This window comes from Taeniopygia guttata, chromosome 2 (genome assembly GCF_048771995.1).
Source record: "Taeniopygia guttata chromosome 2, bTaeGut7.mat, whole genome shotgun sequence".
NCBI lineage: Eukaryota > Metazoa > Chordata > Aves > Passeriformes > Estrildidae > Taeniopygia > Taeniopygia guttata.
In genome coordinates this window covers 53,321,244-53,343,462 of record NC_133026.1, presented here as the reverse complement: position 1 = coordinate 53,343,462, position 22,219 = coordinate 53,321,244, and the positions used below count along the sequence as shown (strand labels likewise).

Genomic DNA, 22,219 nt, shown 5'->3' with positions numbered 1-22,219 from the left:
AGACTTTGAAATGCATGATTTTTTGCCAACTGTGGTTCCTGGTTTTAACTGACAAGCTATTACCACCCTCATAGAACAGTGTCCTAAAGAAACCTAATAAGTTTGCAAATGATGTTTGTGAATTCATTCCTGAGTTTGACTATAATGCTTTTTCTCCAAATGTGCAGTTACAGAACAATGTAATTTTTCATGTACCATCCTCATTGCACAGAAGAGTAATGAAATAAAGAGAAAAAGGAAGGGAAGATTTAGAGAGAGGATGTGACTCAGGGATTTAGGATCCTACCAGATCGATAGAGCAGCACCAGAAAGAGAATGACATCCAGCTGCTGCAAAGGGACAGATGGAGAAGAGGCCTAGGATGAAGAAAAACAGTCAGTGGAGGAATAAATGTGGTCAGCAAGTGGAGGGCAGAGTTGGTCCTTTATGCATTTCGAAAAGACGAAAGAAGCAGTTGGATTTGGAAATGAATAAGAACCTAGTGAAGACAAATGAGGATTGCTCCCTGCAGTGACAGGACTGTTTGCTGGGCCTGTTTTTTTCATTTTTTTTCAGTGAAAACAAAGATGCAATCCTTTTTTTTTTTTTTTTTGGTGATACAAAATGGTTTCTTGCAATCAGTTATGTTTAATGCTGTTACTCCAAATAATTTTTTTTTTCATTTTAAAATACTTTTAAAATTCCCTCATTCTCTATGAAGGTGAATTTCAAAATGAAAATGTAATTTGAAAGCATCCACTCTGGAATTTGTTGAAGTGATATGTGTTAGGATTTGTGGTTGGTTTTTTTTTTTTCAGTTGAATATTGCTGATTTTAATATGAGATAGTTTTCAAGTGGGCTGAAAACTTACACATTATTCACTGAAAGCACTATCCAGCTGTATAAATCATGAAATATCTTGGGTCTTTTTCAGAAGGAAAAGCTGTGTGAATTGATAATTGCTTTCAAATCCTTTAGATATTGTCTAATACAAGTAGTCTTGAATCCAACCTGCAGTTCTCAGCCCCTAATTGCATGCCAAATACCAAATATAGCATGAAGCTGGGCCATGCTATATTATGCCAGGCCATGTGATACGAAATTTGGCCATGTGATATGAAGCTATGCAATGCTATATTAGGCTAGGCCATACTATATTTTGCTGGGCCATGCTATATTATGCTACCCCATGCTATATTATGCTGGGCCATGCTATATTATGCTGGGCCATGCTATATGAAACAGGACCATGCTATATAAACCTGGGCCATGTGATATGGAGCAAGGCCATGCTATATTATGCTGGGCCATTTGATACAAAGCTGGGCCATGCTATATTGTGCTGGGTCATGAGATATTATGCTGGGCCATTCTGTATGAATATGGGCTGTGATATCATGCTGGCCCATGCTATATGAAACTGGGCCATGTGATATTATTGTCACTGCACCCACTCAGAGGGCACCTTTTTTGCCCCACCTGGGTAAATAAAGGACTCTTTGGGCTGGCATGCAAGTGTCCTCTCTCATCTCTTCACCTCCTCTCAGCGTGCACAATTACCCAAGCTGAGCACCCACGAGCAGCACTCAGCACCATCAGGGGGCAGACGATTCTCCCCTGAGGTGCCACTCACGTGGTGGCCATGCGGCCTCATGTGGGCTGTGCCAGCTGGACCCTTCCACCTGCCTGGGGCCGTGGCAGGTAACCACCGCAGTTTCTGCTAAACAGCCTTATTTCTGACTTCCAAAAATTTTTGTCTAGAAAACCTAACTGGGCAGAAGGGCTATGTTGGCATTTTGCAATTCTGGCACTGCTCAGGTAGTGAGGAAAATACAAATTCTCACTATGTTTATAGTAGATTTTCCACAAACTGAAATAAAATAGAATACTCATCATTTTATGTGATAGTTGATCAACTGATTGGTATATCTTGCTCTTCTGTCGTCTCTGCAACACTCATTCAACGTGGAGATAGTGGGGAATGTGCATCTGCTGTCCATGTCCCAAGAACAAAAGATATATGAAAGATTCAGCAACACCCTCTTGTTCAAAGATAATGCAAGAATAAATTTTGGATATAGGGTGATGTCCATCCTTGGAAAAAGTTGTTACTTTGTTATGATTGATCTAAAGATTTAAACCACCTGTTATTTGTACAGATTTGTTGGGGGGGTTTTTTGTTTGTTTGTTGTTTTTTATTATTATTATAGATCAGAAATAGATCTGACTTTAAACAGGGGTTTAGTACATGTACTCAAAATGAAGCAAAGAAGTCCACTGTTGCTAAAATAAACACCGCCATTATAAAATTATATGCTTTAAAATTTCTAACATTTTAAAATTGAGGGAGAAGATTTTCCCTTTCAACTTTTGTTGGTCCTCTTCTGTGTGCTGGGAATGGGTTTGGTTCTTGTTGCTGTAGTCTATAGAGACTCCGATCCAAGACTCCACTGGTCATCAGCAGCATTAAATGTGGTGGGAAAAAGAAATGTATTTCAAGACCAAGTTTTATGGTGTTTTTATAACTATCAAAGCAGCTATCTTTTCTTACAGCATCTCTATGACTTTATTATAGTCATAAGCACAGTCTGGACTCTCTATGTGCACAGAATGAATGCATGGCCTCACTATAGATATGGGAAGTAACTTGAGTATTTTGTAGTTTCGATGTGTAAAACTGTATCTGATAAGGGATAACGGGACAAACGGACCTATTTCAGGAAGAGATTTGGCAAGAAAAGATTTATCAACATCATTTTCACACTCAAGGAAAAGTGATGGTTTATATACTCACTGATGTATTATTTACATTGTGCACTGTGGATGGCACAAAGAAATTAAATTTTAAGCTGATTTCATATATTATTTCAGTGAAGAGATTCAATATGTTGGTGGATGTTCATGAGATATTCATTAATATACTTAATCCGCACAATATAATATTTACACTTAAAGGAGTTATATCATGATAATCTTTTATAAAATAAAAAAAACAGCTGTTTAGGAAACTAAAATCTTGGATGGCTAAAAGATTTTAACTGGCAGGCAGAGAAATGAGAGATCACTATAGGAAGTTCTTTCTTATGGAAGTGGGCACAATGAACAGCATTGGCATTGACTATATTTGTCACGAGCCATATTGGGAACACCAGTTTTCCATGCCTTTGGCTATTCCTGACTGCTAACAAAGATTTTGGTCACATTCCAATGTATTTTTCATAGTTACAGGCCTCACAGTAGCAATAATCTCAAGTCTTCTGTGTATTAACCTGCAAAAATCCCACATAAATATATCTTTCAATTCCAAGAATGAGGGAAAAACCAGATATGTAGTTGTTACCGCCACAGAAGCTGTTGGCATTTTTGGTAGTTAGAAAAATGGCCAGTGTGAACAGATCAATTTATATGTAAAATGCAGATTTACAGTGTCAGATGATATCTCATTCTGGGCAATCTTGTCAACACATCAGGAAACAGCATATTCTACTTGAAGTAAAATGTAGATTGAAAATAATGCATTACCTCAAAAAGACCACACCCTTTTTTCTATAATTAACCTATGCAAAATCTAAATTTTAAGTAATTATATTAGCAAGGACTTTCTGGAATTTCAAAGGTGTAAAATCCCAGGTATCCTAGAGAGAAGGGTTTTAGTAAGAGGCCAGATATTCTGAGCACTTTGTATGTGTTTGTATGTTTATACATGTATATATATATGAGAGGGAAGAGGATCTACATCTGAATTAGACTGTTGCATCAGAGCACAAAATACTGCCAATGCAATGCAACAATAGAGCAGGGCATAAGAGCTTAGCCTAACAGGAAAAACAAAAGTTTTCTTTGAAATTGGGGATGGTTTTCATCTATTTTTTTTCAGAGAACTATGTGACAGCTCTGTTCAGTTCTTCATCCAGTGGAAAAGTCTTTTCATTTAGCCAGAAATAAGGAGGAAAAGCCTTTAAAGTGTTAGCCTGTCCTTAAAGTAGCCCAATACATATATGGACAAGGTTTGGATTTTTGACATCAGCTTTCTCATTTCTCCTCTTGACAGATAAATCAAGTAAATAATGTTTATTAACCTGGCCTAGAGTTTATAAATATAATTAAGAATCTTCATTTGCTCCCCATGATTCTTAAATTTTATTTTATCTTTTAAAAGTCCTCAATATAAGATTGTCATATAAGAAAAATATTTTATGTATTTACTTGGCAAGAGAAAGATGATTTTTAATATGGAAGCAAATAGGGTCCTTTAAATAGATGTGTCCAGTCCTTCGGTGGCCTTTTTCAGCCTTGTGAATTTCTCATGTCACAAAATTAAATTAAATTTTTTCATATTATAGATATATTGACTTATTTAACTGAATTAAACACTAACCTTATGGGACCTGTGTAGAAACAGTATTTAAAAGATGTTTAGCATAGACAAGCAAGGAAAAGTGCCCCAAGGTCAAAATTTTAGAGCCATGTGATTAAACATTCTGTGTATTTCTGCCATGATCAATGTAACAAATTTTTTTTGGAAAATGGCTGCCATGGACATATCAGCATGAACAATAGTAATCTTAGAATGTAATTTTTATACAGGATTTGTTTTATTCACATTTAGCCACCAGAAGGAAAAAAAAAAAGCTAATTTTATTCCATGGTGCTGAGACCAAAATTCAAGTTTTCCTTAAAACTCATTGTAAATGGGGTATTTGGTGGAGGCCATTAACTGCTTTAATATATCTTCCATCATTCTGGGCTGTATTTTTTTTTTTCTTGTTTTTATTCACTTTAGCATACTGAATGATTGAAAATCCAGCTACAGCTAGCATAGCCTTCATTGTTGGAGCTGAAGCCTTAGATGTGCACTGAATGACAAGTGGTGAACCCAGAAAACTTAATGCTGTCTAAAGGAAGAGAAGGGCCAGGGTAGTTGGATGAATACTTAATTCCTTATATCTGTTTTATGTCTCTAGTCAGCCTGGAAGCACAAATTTCCTAGTGAAAGAGTTGCATGGTCTTTCCAAGAACTCTGCTCTCTTGCAAAATAAAAGATTGGCTTCTATGAAAAGTGTCAGCAATGAAGGAAAAGTAGGAAATAAGAAAAAAGATACTCTATAGGAATCTTAGCAGAAGAACTATTTTTAAAAATAACATTCTTACTGGCAGAACCTTCTGGCCTATAATAAAGATTGAATCCTCAAATGACAGAACACTTCATTCCCTCATGTTAGAAAAAGGACACTGTCTAGCAAAGACTTTCAGTTGCCCAAAGCAATAATTACCAAAACTCTGGAATGAGTCCAGAAATGGTTTCTTTCTCTTCGATAAATTCTGTGACAAGAATTTAGTAACCTTCACTAAAATCTGACATACATGCCTGTGGAAGTGTAAGAAAAAACCAAATCTAACCCTTCCCCAAAGAAACAGGCCTTTACAATTTTTGGATTCAATCTGCAGATTCTGTCAGTTTTCTTCCATCTGTCATTTATTGTATCCATAGCTTTCCATATTTAAAAAATAGTCACTATAATTTACCACTTAACAGTAATAGTTGCTCATGTCAGCAATCAAAGTTTTTCCAACAAGAGAAGGAAATTTATATTTTGCTTTATGTTTTCAAGAATTAACACATATGGTCGCCATATTAAATGGCCGTTCCAGTGTTTAATATTTTATTTAAATGTTTAATGAATATCTTTGTGCTTCTGCTTATTTGGGATAGCTATAGGGAAAAAAAGGAACATTTTATTTGATCTGTTTGTCTTAAGGGATGGAAATTCAAAATCACCATAGCTTGACATGGAAACCCATCTGGTTAATTCTGTGGAATAATTCCCTTTTGGCCATCATTCTAATTATTATATTAAAACATATTCTGTTTCTTTTTCCAGTCTGGCCTCTTGTACATTCACAAAGATACAATTTAGAAATTGAAAGATTCCACTTAGGAAGAATTTGACCTCTTTCTACCAGTTTCTTTAGTCCTGCAGTTTATTATGCATTTTTCACACAGAAATATAAAAGTTTATTTGTTAATGTCCCTCCCCTTATTCTTCCTTGTCTCTTTTCCTTGATCACCTTTTTTTTGTCTTTTCCTTATATTACCAAAGTACTTTTATTAATGCAGTACACTTTTTATATAAATTATAAATCATTTTAATGGAGCAGGCTATGAGCATTCATTGCTATTGTTGAGAGGAGACCTGCATTACTTTGACAAAAATATCTCTTGCATACAGGAGTTTATGTTCAAATTTAAGCTTTATTTTTTAATAATTTATTCAGTAGGTGAGAATTACTGTGTTAGAATTGTACTCTATACAGAAACACATGGCCATCCTTAACAAAAGACATGGATCCAACTAGGTGAAGTTATAAACGATGCAGCTTTGTGGATCTCAGACTAGATATTTTTTGGTTATTTTTTGGGAAACCTGTTATGGTTTCCCCAGCCATCCTGCTATGTATGCAAATGAACATGGAAATTATGTAGATTATGCAAATGTAAATTATTGTCAGAGTAATAACTTCATGTCTTTTAGAAGAGTTCTAGGCATAAACAGATACAATCTTTTATGTCTGTGCTACATTATAGGTCCCATTTTAATTAGAACACTAAAGCTGATCCCTCTGATTCTCAGTTTTGTCAGTCAATCAAAACCTTTTTACCTCAATTAATGTTTCGGGGATTAAAAATTATGTTTTAAATAAGGCAGAAGGGAAGTTTGAATCTGGATCTTTTGACATTACAACTTCATTATCAACATAAAAAATATGCTTTACAACAACCTTCTCTCACAACACAAAGAAAAACATATATTTTCTTTCTTTATTGCACAATAAAGCTCAAATTTCAGTCAGGCTGTGATCACAGTATACTTTTGACAAAAATGCAGAAAAGATTTTGCATTCCTTATAGTAAAGAATAAAAGATTTTAATGAAACCTCAAAATTTGCCATGAAATGGAGCTGAAATCTTCCCAGAAGTTGTTACTTCTGGTTCTTCTAATCAGTTTTGTCCATTAACTTCAGGATAATATGGTAATGCTCTATGATCAATAGATTCATTCCATCCTCTTGACTTACATGCCATATTACAACATGAACAATATTTTGACTATTCTGGGTTTTTAGCTTTGGTAGTGGTACACTGCTCCGTCTTCAAAAATATGTGTATTAAAGTACTGATGCCTTTAACTCTTGTAAACTTTGGTTGTATCCAGTATAAATAAACTGAGTATTAAATGAAAACCTTCAATTTTTACGTAAGTTCAGCCATGTTTTTTTTTTTTTGAGGCATGTCTTACAAGACAGGTATGATCTCAGAAAAGCTGGTAGCTGTCTGCTTTTTCCTAATTAACAGATATGAGATCAGAGCTGAGCCTTAGGCAGAATGATTGCTTAAGGTATTCAGGTTGTAAGAAATAAGACATTTTCACTTTGCCCAGATATTAATGTATAAAACACTCCTTACTTATATGAAGGGTTAATGATGATTGGGAATCAGTGGGAAGAAGGAAGCCTTTCCATATAGCACTAACAAGATTTTCTCTTGAAACAAATACATTTAATTAGCCGACACACAAGTATAATCATTCAAATTAATGGTGTTTACTCAAATGTAACATCACAAACACTGAAAGACTTGAGTTACACATTCTTCAGAAAGGATAAATCTACTTTTTTTGCTAATTTACAATTGAAAATTGTTAGTGTCTGTGTTTATGTGCCAATAAGTGCACTTGGGTGCCTCTTGTCTGATCAAGACTGTCACTTTCTGTGCCCTTCAGGAAAAGAGAACCACCAAATACCACAAAAGGTGATATTTGAGCTGACAAGGCACTGAGCTGAGTCCATTAATGTCTTATTAATCACGCTGACATTTTAAAGAATGATTTTCTTGAGCAGGGAGAAAAAAGTTCTCCCAATAGCTTATTGTGTGGACTGGAAACAGGATGGGCAGTCAGAGGCCATTGATTGAATTTTCTGTTACCAAGAAACAAAATAAACAAATGTGTTTCATCCTGGGAATGTCTACCTGGAGCAGAGTTCTCAAGAGACAGTCATTCACTAGGCATTTTGGCTTCTTTGGATTGGGATCAAGCTCCCAAGATAATTCCAAATTTTGGACAGCTATCTGAACCATATTTCCCTATCACTTTTTGGTACATGTACTGTTCCTCATCACTAAGGTTTTTTTTCTAAATATGCCTGGAGAGATTGGTTAACTTTTTGCTCCTGCATTTCACATCAGCTTTAAATTTATCAACCAAAACTGTTTATTGCTTGAATCTGCTGTGCTAACCAGCCATTATTCCTGCTTGACAATATTTTCTCATTATATTTACATTCACTTGCTTTCATACATGCACAGAATACATTCAGGTACACTTTCAGAAGTGATCATGATAGGGTGTCCCTGTGGGAGGAAGGCAATATTGTCTTAATTGTCATCACATTTGTTCCACGGGTACATTTATTTGTTGGTTTTTGTGTTTGGCACAGGAACAGGACTGTGCCCTTACTGGTCAGTAATCACATAAAACTTCTTTGCATTAATGTTTGAGAAGTAAATACATTAGTTCTGTCATAATTTTTTTTCCTCTAGCTTACTACTGAAAACTCTGTTTCTCCTAGTCACAATCACATCAAAAGCTCTTATTTTTTTAAAATTTTTCTTCTTGTCTGTCACAACACAGCATCTTAAAAAAGGGTGTTTTTACCACTTACCACTCTACTGATAACAAGGTGTATGTGGCCTAAGACAGAATTTATACATGAACAGAGACGGCTATAATCATTACAGACATTTCTCTAAATGTTTTCTGTGACTCTAAATGCTCTAAGGCAATCTTTTTTAGAGGCACCTGCAGGATTCTTTTATTTATTTATTTATTTATTCATTTATTTATTTTATTATTATTATTAATAATAATAATAATAATGATAATAATGATAATAATAATAATAATAATAATAATAATATTTTATTGAACTCTTGAGCATTTTACTTCTAGCAACTATTGAAGAGATCCATAAATTGTTGATTTAAACAATATGGCAATATAAAGCCCTTTCTTTCCTTCATTTGCAACTCCAGAAAACTACAAACAAATAGTATTACATGTAAGATTACCTTTCTACCAACCTTCAGGATTCATGCAGCTCTGCTATATTCATGATGTCTGCATCATTTTATATATATATATATATATGTATATAATCTATAAGATAAGTTCTCCAGTAATTCCCATACAAGTTAAGTTCATCCAGCCCTGACAGCATTACAGTTCTTCCTCTCATTTTGTTCTCAGGAGGTGTTTCCAGGTGTTACAAAATTCCAATATAAATGTTTTAGGTGTAGAAGTCACTTTTAGTAAAAAAAAACCAAACAAAACCAGAAACAAACCAACAAAAAATCCCAAAAAACCCAACTTAAATATTTTCTCTAGCAGAGCAAAAAAGCTTACATCTTGTCTGAATCTACCTGATGTGTTTTGGAGTGTTCTCACAATAGACACATGTATGTAATGTTAAAAAAATTTCACCCACAAAAAGTCCTAGCGTTAATGGTAATGATATTTGTTAATTTTTCTTTCCAGTATATTATGAAAATAAAACACATTGCAATTAAAACCAAAGTGATTTGCTTAACATTTCAGATTCAAAAATATAAGGTCTGCATAGACTGTTATGTTAGGGGGTTTATCTTCAATAGTTTTGAATATTTCTAAGTATCATATATCATATTAATAACTCTAAACACTTTGCATAATTTTAGCTTTCATCAATAACTGTTCCAAACTGGTCAGTTGAAGTTCATATTGTGTAGCTCAGATATTGCATATCCATTGCTTATATTCCTTAGTTTCATGATTTGTACTTGAAAAGGACAAACTCTTCTTCACTCTGATTGTTGCATCTTCATGGTCATCCAGTCCCAAAGAAATTAGGTTTAGAAATGGGCTTATACATTTCCTGCAAATAACTGATGAAGGAGTTTTATAAATCTAGACATACTTAAGAGGTTTAAAAATTCATTCAAAAGTCAGCTGAAAAATACATGCTATTATCTTCTTCCTGTGTTCTCTTTTAGTACATTTTTCTTCCCCTTAATGGATTCCTTGCACTACAGGTTAGTATTTATAACTAATGGTGCTATCAACAAAAGATAACTAAACATCATTGTTATTGTTATGGTTATTGTTATAAATCAGAAAAAAAATGTATAACTGTGGTTTTTATGTATATGTACTTATATATACATAAAAATAGTCTTGTAAAGAAAGGCCATAAAAAGCCTTGAGTATAAAACTGCAATCTGAACATGATTTGAAATGAAGTGGAATCTACTGTAGCAGCTGTGATTCTAGTGCCATGTTTTACATCAATCAGGATTCTTGAGTCTATGTAATATCCATGTCTGGATAGATTGTCTTGCTGCTGGTTTAGTGAAGAGTTAATGGGCCTTGACAGTGTTAGTTATTATGAAACATCTTGTACCTTGCCTAGGCTGACAGCAGATTTATGGTGATTCTGGTCAAAACAGAGATGAGTTTAAAAATGTGTACTGTTCCAGTACTCACTGTCTAACCATTGAGATGCATAGAAAAGATGAAGTGGCTACAGGCTTCTGAATCTTTTTTCTCTGTCTTTCTTCCAGTGTAGTTGGCTGCCGCTCACAATGGTCTGTTGTGGCAGTAGTTATATGATGATATGGGGGGTTATTGATAAAGTTCTTTACTGTCTACATATTGCTGGGACTAGATTTAGCGCTGTTTCAGCTTGTTGCTCTATGTAGTTATTGACAATCAGCTGAGGAGAAATGAAGAGTTTAGAAACCTCACAAATAACATTGTTATTAAGAGTGTTTTTTGGGTTATGCAAAGGACTGCTACTGAAGTCCTTGTTAGTGCTAGACGCTGGGTAAACAAAGAGGTGTCGATCATCAGTAGCCAAGGAGCTCACAGTGCAAATAAAGCAGGGGTAGGGTGGGGTAAAGGTATGAGACAAAAGCTGTGTGAACAATGTGATATTTGGGATAAATGTAATTTCCACAGTTCTTGGCTTATGTGACTGCCCACACAGTTTGAGGAGTCCATTGGTGGAAGTAGTTTCTTGTCAGTACATACTGGGTGTACCTTTTCAGGAAGGACTCTTTAATTTTAGAGCTCTACTCTCACTGAAGAGATTCAAGATGATGGGAATGGTTATCAGTCCTTTGCCCACTGATGGGTGGAGAATATTCATCAGTCTCCTAGGTGGTGTCAGTTGTGTGTCCTGGCTTGACTCCAGACTATGCTGTGTCTAAAAGGTTAATTTCTACCAGATGAGAATGTCCTTGGCCTTTGACTAACTTCTCTGAGGACTTACTCGTGGGAAATTTGATACTGGGCGGTAGTTGGCTAGGATCAACTTATCCAGGGTGGGTTTCCTTTCTGTGGATAAACAGAGCATGTGTATATCCAGGAATAGAGTTTGGGATCTTCTGCCAGTGCTGAATTAACTTGGGGTGATCAAGGTGATGTTTTTCACTACAGAGGTTCAGTACTTTGCATAAGCAATATTTGTATTTTCCAGCCTATCAGTAACTAATGCATAACTTCGGCTCCAGTATTTCAGCTGACTTCTCTAGTTGACTGTTTATATGAATTTGTACTGTTCATTTTACTATCAAGAAGCATGAGTTAAATTACTATGCAACCTATTTCTGCACCCTGCTTTGATCCTGCAATGTCTGTATATGATGAATTTAAGTTCATGAATGCTGATACTTCTACTGTAGTTGTATCTCTTTCAGTGTCAGTGAAATCTCTTTTGTCTTCACTCATTCTTTTGTTGTAGCAGAATCTTTAGTTTTGTTTAACAGGTGCATTTGACAATATTGCAGCTAAAGTGCAGGTTCTGATTGTTCTTTGTAACTGTTGGGGATGAGAACTCTTTGGGATAATCTCTACTTCAGCCTGTATTCCTGTCAACTGTACTCACAAGATTGATCTAGTGTTTAGGATGCTGTTTAGTTTATCTTTATGCTTGATTTGTGTACATACTAATACCCAGAATTATGAAATTTTGGCTCTAAAAATGAATTTCACTTAACAGTGGTGAACAGTCTTGAAATTAATTTAAATTTTCAGCACTAGCTTTCTCTAGACAATGCAACAGTGAAACTGAATTTTTCCTTGTAAATACAGGAAGCTGTACTGAAGGGACCAGTACTGTACTAGCCCTCACATGTATCAAAGCAAATTATCTGCTAAAAGTTGTGGCCTTTTATAGGTTTGCAACTTATAGCTTCTTGTACTAGTGGTGCTTTACATCTGGTAATCCCCATTGTGAAAGCTGATTATTATCTAGCATAAAATTAACACTTCACTAGTCCTGCTGTGCTATACCAGTCCTATATAGGTAGGTTTTGTAACATGAAGAGTTGATAACTCAAGGCAGAGCATTTATGTCTAGTCTTATCTGTATTTTATGGCCACAGATGTTTTAGTTGATAGCACCATTAGTTATGATGACAAAATAATGATATTTCTGTGCTACTATTATTGTGCTATTGAATAACCTGCTTAAGGGCAAATAAAAGAAACCATATTAATTTTTACCACCATTATATAAGATTATCATAGCACTCTGTATAACAGACTCATCAAATATTAAAATTGTACTCTAAATGTTATTTTCATATTTAAAAACTGAAAGGACCAAGATTCAATTAATGTTTTTTCATTACCCTGAGTCTGGAATCTTGAATTGTTTTTCCAAAAGGTTAGGTCTGAGGTCAGTACCTGAGTTACATTCCCACATGCGCTTTCTATTTGCTTTCAGTTTGCTGGAATAAGAAGTAAAAAGTGTGAACAGAGCTTAGTGAATGTTGTTCACCACAACACAGTAGAAAATGCCTTACTGCTTTCTGAGATTTGAATCTTCTAAAGGCTTGTTCTAGCACATGCTGGTAGGAGTATTTTCGGTTTGCTTTTTCATATACATACTTTAAGGAATTAATTACTGTTGGAGTGTAAAGTTCTGATTTACAAAATTGCAATTTTTATGTCCATCCTTCAAAAAGGATCCAAGTTTGGAGGATACTTTTGCTTGCTTCAACTTTAATTTTCATAATTATAGCACTCCCTGTTTGACGTACACTTGACATTATTTTAATCTTCACACTTGTAGTAGTTCCATTGTTAAAAAGATGTTCCTAATGTCCCCCAAACATTTTTCAAACATTACTGTTGTGATGACAAACAAAACAAAAACCTTTAAGCACTTTTTTTGGTGCAGACAGAGCCGTTCTGCCTATTACTTTTATTTCAGCCTCTAGGCAAATGTTGGCTTTAAAATCTGTCACAGTCTGATTGATCACTTTCCAGGAAAACAGGATTCAAGTAATTTTTAAAGTAGATTCATAATGGATTAACCAGAGTTGCCACATAAAGAAGAAAGGTTTTATTCCTTTTTAATGTCAGAGGAGCTGATACGCTCTGTTTAGCAGCAAAAGCTCCTGAATAGCTCAAGCATTCCCTAACTACACAATCATGAAAACTAATGTAAAACAGGAAGGAGAATTTTAGTCCAAGATGTAGTAATCTTTTGTTCTAAACTGCTGGAATAACAGAAGTGAAATATATTTTAAAAACTAGGTCTCAGTATCAGAAGTAGAAGCCTCTAGAAAAGCAGCACCTAGTATTAAGTAAAAATGAAGGTGAAAACCCGACTTCATTGAAGTCAGTGGAGATTTCATTGTTGAATTTCAGGGCCCAGAATTTTGAGGTTTTAGAAGTGTAATTTTTTGAGGTTACAGTTTAACTGGAGCAGGATTGATTCAATAGTTACAAGAAGATACCCTGAATTGCTGTTGAGGATTTTTGTTTAACATCTAGAAAAATAAACCTTGTCCTAAAAATAGTGTTGAAGACCATTATTTTAGATGATCTTGGTATTTGTTTAATGCTTTTCCCTTTAAAAATGACTGAACTTGCTTACTTCAGAACCATATGCTGTCAGTCACATTTATGTTTATGTTTTTCTCTATAATTTAATCCTGCTAAGTTGTATCATAAATGTAAAGGAATTAACACTCTAAATAAATAAAAATAATGTTTTGGAAAAAGAAAGAAATAAAAGTGAGATAATGTGTGTTACTCTTGTTAAAAATACTAAGAAAATGCTAAGGAACTGCTTTCTGGAATATGGTCCCCTTTATGGCACCTCATTTTGGGTATCTCAGCTCTCTAAGTAATATTTGAAAATATTCTCCAATAACTTTTAATAAAACACTGAGCAAAATCTGTTTGCAAAGAATCACACAAACATAGCAATTAACTTATAAAAAATAGTATTTTCTAGTCATGTCTACCAGTATTCCCATTGTACATCAAAGGGAAAGAGAGTTAATATTTTCTTTTAAGCCCCATGTGTTTAGCCATTCTTCAAAGTAAAGAATTTAGAGTCTAAGATGCAGTGAGTACTTGGTAAAAGGACCCTGTTTGCATACAACATGTTGTAGCAGCCAAATAAATGAGACAAACTTTTTCAGTGAGACTTGCTTCCAGAAGGAATAAAGCCCATCTCAAGGACAATATTCTTCTCAGGAACCTAATGTCTCTGTTGTGACAGCTTACTGTACTGTGACAGCTTACAATTTCTTAGTATGGCCTGTTTTCCTGAAGTTCATTGATATAATTGGTAATTAACTGGAGATCAGTACTTTTGCTAGGTGTGCAGTAGATACTTTCTGCTCCTTCACTGTGGCCTTACATTATAACCACATTTTAGCTTAATATTGGCAGTTCCTCTTTGCTGTTCAAAGTGGGGTAACTCCTCTTACTATTCTATGTAAGTCTGCAATGTAAAAGTGACTTATTCTGCGAGTAATTCTTTAGGATGTGTGGAGATATGTGCTGTAGTCAGCTGAGGCAGGAGTGATTCTATCACTGCTTCAGTGATAACCTAGTGTTAGATAACTGAGATAACTGTGACACTAGTTATCTAGTTGTCTAGATAACTAGTTAACTTCCAGAAAAAAAATCATTGATGTAGACAGATTTTGAGGATATTATAATATTTTTTTTTTTTTTGCCCGGTTACTGTGCTCTGCAATTTGGGTGTTGTATTTAGCCTTTAAAGACAATACAGTATAAATAAATGATGTAAAGCCAGATAATGAAACTGTATATGCTTTTATAATATTATAATGCAGTAATTTTCATATTTTGCAATGCTGCATTGCTCTTTATGTATCACACTAATGTAAGCGGTTGTAATTTCTTTTATTTAGAACAAATATAAGAACAGAGCAAATGAATGACACCATATTTGTTCTTACTATTGTCAGATAGCCATCATCATAATCTTTAAAGTCATGATGTGGTTCAAAAAGTCAAAGAAAAAAGGAGGTGTTATAATAATAGTTACATCTGATAGTCTGAACACTTTTGTGCCTGGCACAAGTTTGGAGTCCTATGCCTTTGCAGCTCAACTTCATTTTCTGTTTCATGAAGGAAATTATTTCAGTTGTGGATTTGCAGTTTCAACTTTTTGCTTAGGGAGTTAACAATATAAAATAGAAATCTTCTGTATGTTTAAGGTTTGTCATAATAATGAAAACCTTGTGGTGTTCTGGAGATTAGCAGTTGTGCACAAATTAAAATACGTTTCTCAACGTTTTCTGGTACTGAAATGAAACACTGATTTTTTGTGTGTACTCTAAGGATTGTTTCTGAAAACCTGTTTTATAGGGACCTATAGTATCATCTGTTCAAAAGGTAAAATCAAAAAGCTTATTCACAGTATTTTCCATGATCTGTTTCCCAGCCTTTGGTTTACAAAGAGAATTTCCTTAAAAATACTTTTCTGTCTTGCAGTTCAATTTCCTGTAGTACTGGTTATCACAAGCAAAGTATTCTCTGTGAGTTTGTGGATCATGATATGCAACCCCAGCTGGGAGGGGTAGAGGAAAAGGAGGGAGGTTGAAGGTTCCTTCCGTTCTTAAAAGTAATTGTCCTGATGTGATGGAAATTGCAGTCACCTGCCTAGTAAAGGAAAATCTTGAGCTATAAGGAAATCCACAGCAGCATCACTTCATTATAGCTCCTAGCAACCTCATGCTGGACAGCAGCTTTGATGGGACTGATAAAGGCAGGGTTATTGAAACAACAGACATGCTTAGGGGGACCATAGTTATAAACTTTAAAGAGCTTCTTGGTAAAGCTACTGCATAAAAGCTGTATATTCTTGCACATTGTACTTGGAGCAGAATTTTGGGACTTAGGATTGTGTAGCCGTACATTTTTTCAGGGGTATCAAATGAGTTATTCTAGTGCTGTGTGAGTAGAAATTAGATCAGATTTCAACCCTATGTTTTATTAAACTTTTATTTCCAATTTACCAAGAAAATTTGTGTTAATCACTGCTGTTCTTGTGGTTACCATGGCTGAATATTTAAAGCAACTGTTCTTCATTACTCAGCACATTTCAAACTGAGCCATTAACTTTTCACCATCTTAATTGCCCATTTTTAAAGTTACTTGCCTTATAGTGCTTCAGTTCTACTGTTATTTTTATATATTTTATATTGGTCTCCTACATTTTTTCCCTAAAATTGTATACAATATGGTGGAAATACAATCTTTTGGTTTTTAAACATAAGGAGGAATTATTCTTACCATGTATACTTTCAAAATACCAGCAAGCAAAGATGATGGGAGTTTCTTTTTACTGATATTAGTGCATCTCTCTCCTTTGTTCTCCTAATTATGCCTTAGAAACATCTGGTAACTTTCTGCCTTACTGTCAAATTTCTATTTCTGTTTTATTAGCTGAACACCTGCATGCCAGCTGAGTATGTACAGACATTCCTGAATATCAGGAGTATTATTGCCTGCCTGATTTGCAACAAACTTGCAGTGTGATAGCACAGTAAGATTATCATTACTCCCGTGTTATTAATTTACAGATTTATAAAAAGATTCTCATAAATCCTAGTATTCAAGGAACTAGCTTATTAAATCACTAGTTAAATAAATCCCTGATACCTTAGTGCACTACAAGTAAAATATAGGATTTACACTGATAAACATAGTATGTTCCTGCTTATCTTATTTATTCTCTTAATTTCACTTTGTGAAAAGCTCTTCTGGCTGCTCTTCTGGATGACTAGTTAGCCCAAGATAAACTTAAGTCAAAAGCTGTATTTTGGAAATTTTAAGTGAGCTAAACAATCCATATAGAACTAGAAAAGTTAGTTTAAAACTATGTCAGGCCAGTGACTTAAGATTTAGCTACAATGTGAACTAAAATCTACAAAGAGGATAAGTCAAATATCCCTTTTATCAAGTTACATGCCATTTAAAAAATAGTAGCTGTAACACTAGAAAGAACTTTGTACTAAAATATTAATAAACCAATTAAATAGAGCTAGTAATTTAAAAAAATATTAAAAAAGGCTTGTGTGCTTCTGAGATTTTGTGTTCTAGCTATATCAGTTGAGCTAATAAAAGATACTGCCTCTTTCCAATTTCTAATGCATGTAATAATTACCATTCCATGTTCTACATTGTTATTCTAAGAGCACCTAATACTCAAAGGCAGTGTTGCTCCCTTTTAATCTCACTAGAATGATAGAAAACTCTTTTGTTCCAGTCTCCTGATTTGTCAAATGGGATTGATAGCATTGCCAATTAAGCTTTACATGGCTGACTGTTTCATGTGTGTGCTCACTGAAAATTTTTTATCACGCCAGAGTCCTGCTATTAGACATCAATTACTCGAGCTACTGCTTCCTCTCTCTGTTAGTTCTACCTTACATACTCTCCTTCTGCAGCATTTCTCTCCATTTACCTTTCTTCAAGAGTCACAACTCATTGCCCCAGTCCTCTGACTGTTTTCCTTCCTAATCCCCTGTTGGTGATTAATCCTAACTGGGTTATTAATGTATGTCAGTGCTGGCAGTCCCCTCTTGGCTTTGCTAATTCTGGTCTGAAATCTGAGTTCTGATTGTTGGTGGGGGGCTTTTCTCTCCCTTGATATCTTCTGAAGTCACCCAGCTAGGAGCTCTCTAGTGCCTTATTTGTCCTTTATGTTTCATAATTTACCTCTTGTGTATTTTCTTTGTCTTACTTTCTCCCACTCTGTCATCATGGGTTGCATGAATAAGGATGTTACACAGTACAGCAAAACTCATTGGGAGCTAGTAAGTGAGATGGGACATGGTCAAGTCATGGGTGACAAAGAAGGGGTATTAAAGGGAGAATGTACACTGAAGAGCAAAAGAAGGGCTGCTGAATATCAATCATTACCCTGCAAATGAAACCACAGGACATTCAAATGAGACTGAAAAACTTCAGCATGAACAGGTCTGTAAGAAATAGGTGGGTCTAAGTAAGAGAATGGCCTTGATGGCTGACCAGATTTTTACTGCTTCTCATTCTTCTGATTCCAAGAGTCAGTGATGAAAAGGAAGGTGATAAGCCATAAGGGCTGCTTTGTGCAGGGAAATAATGATAAAAAATACATAACACCCAGCTGCTCAGAGCAATCCAAAACTCATAATAAAAAATATTAAACAGCAGAGGGTTAATTCTGAGACTATAATTCTTAGAAAACATGTTAGAATTCGTATGAAAAAGCTTTCAGGACTTCATTTTAATTGACCTTGGATACACACCAGGTCATGGCCTCTTAGAGAATTAGAACCAGAGTGTTCATCAGGGAACAATACAAGTTTAGAAGGTCAAGAACTGATTCCTAACCATAAGTGCAAATGTTCTCATGTGTGTTTAATATGAACCGGGAAATACTTTGCAACATGTTGGTCTGGAAGAAATTGGAGCAGAAGTCTTAGTATTTTTTTTTATATTAAATATGATATTTTGAATATGTTGTTTAGTGCCTCCTAAAGTCCAAGAAAAAGTATAAAGTACTAGATATATCTATAACCACATGATTTTTGTAATTATGAGATCAATAAAGAGCTGAGGCAAAGTCCTTCCTGATGTGTTGTTGAAAATTTAATTATGAAGACATCAGTTCTAACTAACTTGTTTAACCAAAACAGGAAGGGGGAGTGGGTGCAAAGAGTTTCCCACGTTAAATTTAGGAACAGTCAAAATAAAACTAATGCTAAAATTATCCAATTTACTCCAGGCTTTGTGAGGAAGAATGGGCAAGTAATGTCAATTATGGAGTGGGATTGGAATGCAGGTTGTAGAGGGATAATTAATTGAAAGATATTTCATTTTGATTAGCGTGGCTTGAAAAATTGCCATCTGAAGTGGTTTCAGGCCTGCAGGGCGGTTTGCTGATGATGGTCAAGGGACTGGCATGCAGAACTTTAATGGGGTTGTGAGGGGATTAGGATCTGTTACATTACTGAAAATAAAATCTTGAGGAAAAAGAAAGTATAGTCTTATGATCAAGAGTTAGGTCTCTACTGGGAAACCTGGGATTGTTCCCAGCTTGTGCCATGTAGTTCCTGTGTGGCCTCTGGCATGGAGTTGAGGACTGCATTGCACTATGTTACAGGGACATTCTTTAAGGGCATAAAGTAGCTCACCTGCCACAATGATTATATGAGTGTTCCCTTCATCACTGGTCCAGGTGGGCCATCAGGGGAAAGGGGTAGACAAAAGCATTAGCAGGTTTGTTGTTGGTACTTCTCTTTCAATTTCAGCAGCTGGAGTTGAGCTGGGAAGTGGTCAGGCTCATCTTTGATGAGTTTTTCTATCCTGCATGCTGATCCCCACCTCATTTAAAGGGCTGCCAGAGGAGCTGTGATTCAGCTAGTGATATAGTGCTATAGCTCTCTTTCATGGTTTCTGTAAAGCAGCACACATGGCAGCTCATTCTTCTGTTTCATATCCCTTCCTTTCACTGTCTCTTCATAAGCCAGTAGAATATTTGGAACAGGCAATACTTAACATCATCTGAGGCTTGTTTATCTAGTGCAAAGAGTATTGAGATCTTTGGGAAAGAAAGATAAAGTATGGCTATTAGTTTGCTTAATATAAACCTGATAGAGCTATTTTCATCTTGTTTTCATTTTGGTAAATAAATGAATTTGGGAACTGAGGCTTTGAGGTGAGGAGATACCCTCTTTCCCCCATGCTCTCCCAGTGGAGACTTCAGGATGACTTAGAGCAAGGCTCCAAAATGGAAAATGTGGTTGCTGTGAAGAGGCATCATTAGCGCAGTATGTGGAAGCAGGCTGCCTACCTTCCTGCACGAACCATTTTACCACAAACAGATTCCTGTTCTGACACACAGCTTTCAGCAAAATCAGCCAACAGCTGTTAGCCAGACATGAATGTCTTTGGCAGTCAACAAATTACTTGCACATCAGACAGTGCTGATTACAACCGGAAAACAGTATAAATATCACATTTTATATTACACTTGTAAAATTGATTCTTTCCCCTTTGAGTTAGTATGCCAAAAAAATTGTTCATTGTGTATGGACTTCAAGGGGATAATTCTGGCTGCAAAATTACAAATAAACAGATTAATACATGTGTCAGTATCATGTTCTTTGGCTGATGCCATCTTCACTTATCACCTGTTTGCGTTGGGCAACTCCTTTGTTCAAATAGAGTTTTAACTTCTGCTGCATTATGACATATGTATTGATTAAATGCAAATCAAAGTATACATTTGTCTATATTTTACATTTCTATAGCCTTTCCTTGCCCTTCTAAAGACACTAATAGATTTCTCAATCAAATTACATTAAGTCCTGAAACTTTTTAAAGTATTTAATTTGAATATTGCTTACAAGGAAAATCTTTTGAAAAGTTCAAATAAATACTTGATTTTTGCAGGGCAGATAAATCCTGATGCTTCTTGTGTTTTTTTCCTCATAACTAGTCCTTTTGCTGGATTGAGGCTGCTGGAAGTTCTTGAAGGTCAAGAAAGCAGAAAGAAAAGGAGAGGCAGCCACCTTGATGAGTAAAGTACATGTCAGAAATGACCATTATTGATAATTTCTTTCTGAGCCCAGAACAGAAGTAAAGGAATATCTTGAAAACTAAGAAAATTAAATATAAATGGCATAAATGTATGTATTTTGTCCTTCCTGTTTTTCATAGCAATTGTAAAGCTATTGGGAAAATTCACACTTTCTCGAGGGGCTGAGAGTTATGGAAAATAGTATAGGAGTAATCAGGTGAAAGATAATTGCAGCTGGCAAGATCAACATCCTGCCATAGATTTTTTTCAAGCCTGTAGCTGAAAACATGAGAAATGGGATAGGTACAACATCTACCACTTCAAAAGTCAAGCCATCCTTTAAAGCTCTCTTCTGCCTTTGAAAGGAAAATCTTCTGAATTCCTTAAGTAAGACACATCTTAAACCATATGAACCACTTTCTGTGCTGACAGAATTTAGTTAAAGCTCATTATGTAAAAAGGTGCTATAAGGAAACTTTATAGAGTGAATGTTCTTTATAAACTGGAAGCTAAGGTTCAGCCAGTTTCCATTTAATACTCCAATATTGCCTGCAGCAGTCAAGTAAATTTCATAACAGTCTCCCTCCACCCCAAATAAAAACCATGTGCCTGCTTCATTTTTTTCTCCTTTCCTAGTCCCTCCACTCAAATCTCTCCTCAGTGTTTTAGAAAACCTTCCAAATTGATGGAATCAAGATAACAAAGTCAATTCTAGTTCTTATTAATTAGGCCACATTAGCACAAGTACTATCCTTCCTAAAGAAGTTGAATTGCAGTCAAATTGTCATGCATGTATGGCAATGGAAAGTGTTAAAAAGCATGTATATGCATTGTCTGTTCAAGAGTTTCCAAAATTAGGACTTTCATTCTCCACAGTGAAATTAACTTAAGGAGCGAAGAAAATAGGCAAAGCACTGTGATTTGATAAATCCTTATTTTATTGAAATTGATCTTGGACAAGAAGACTTGATTTTGGGCTTTTTCTTATAGAATTTTTGAATGTCAACACATTTAGAAAGAATGTATTAATTGCTTATTAGTCTCATAACTTCAGATTATTTTTCTCCTGATTTATTATTTAGACACTTCTCCTCTAAGAGAAGTGAACAACTTGAACAACCTTTCCTGAGCAATCATAGACTTTCTTCATGACCTTATCATGTTAGCACATAAAACTATTAGCAGGCAGAAGCATAATCAGAAGTCATGGGGATGTCTGCCCTTCTTCTGGATCCTTGTTTTGTTCCTCAGAGAGTGCCAGCTTAGTTAGAATCATAGAATATCTTGAGTTGGAAGGGACCC

The 22,219-nt window shown here is 35.2% G+C and overlaps 1 protein-coding gene across 18 annotated transcripts in view; it reads left to right on the top strand.

Annotated features, from left to right (window-relative positions):
• Positions 1-22,219, top strand: part of SUGCT (succinyl-CoA:glutarate-CoA transferase) — a 323,214-nt gene that overhangs the window by 230,605 nt on the left and 70,390 nt on the right. The window contains exon 12 of one of the 18 annotated variants that reach the window (XM_072925946.1): positions 10,068-10,106. The exons of the other annotated variants lie outside the window; for them this stretch is intronic. Coding sequence (XP_072782047.1) covers positions 10,068-10,106 — 39 coding nt within the window. The remainder of the gene's footprint in view (positions 1-10,067; positions 10,107-22,219) is intronic. 18 annotated transcript variants of the gene reach the window in all.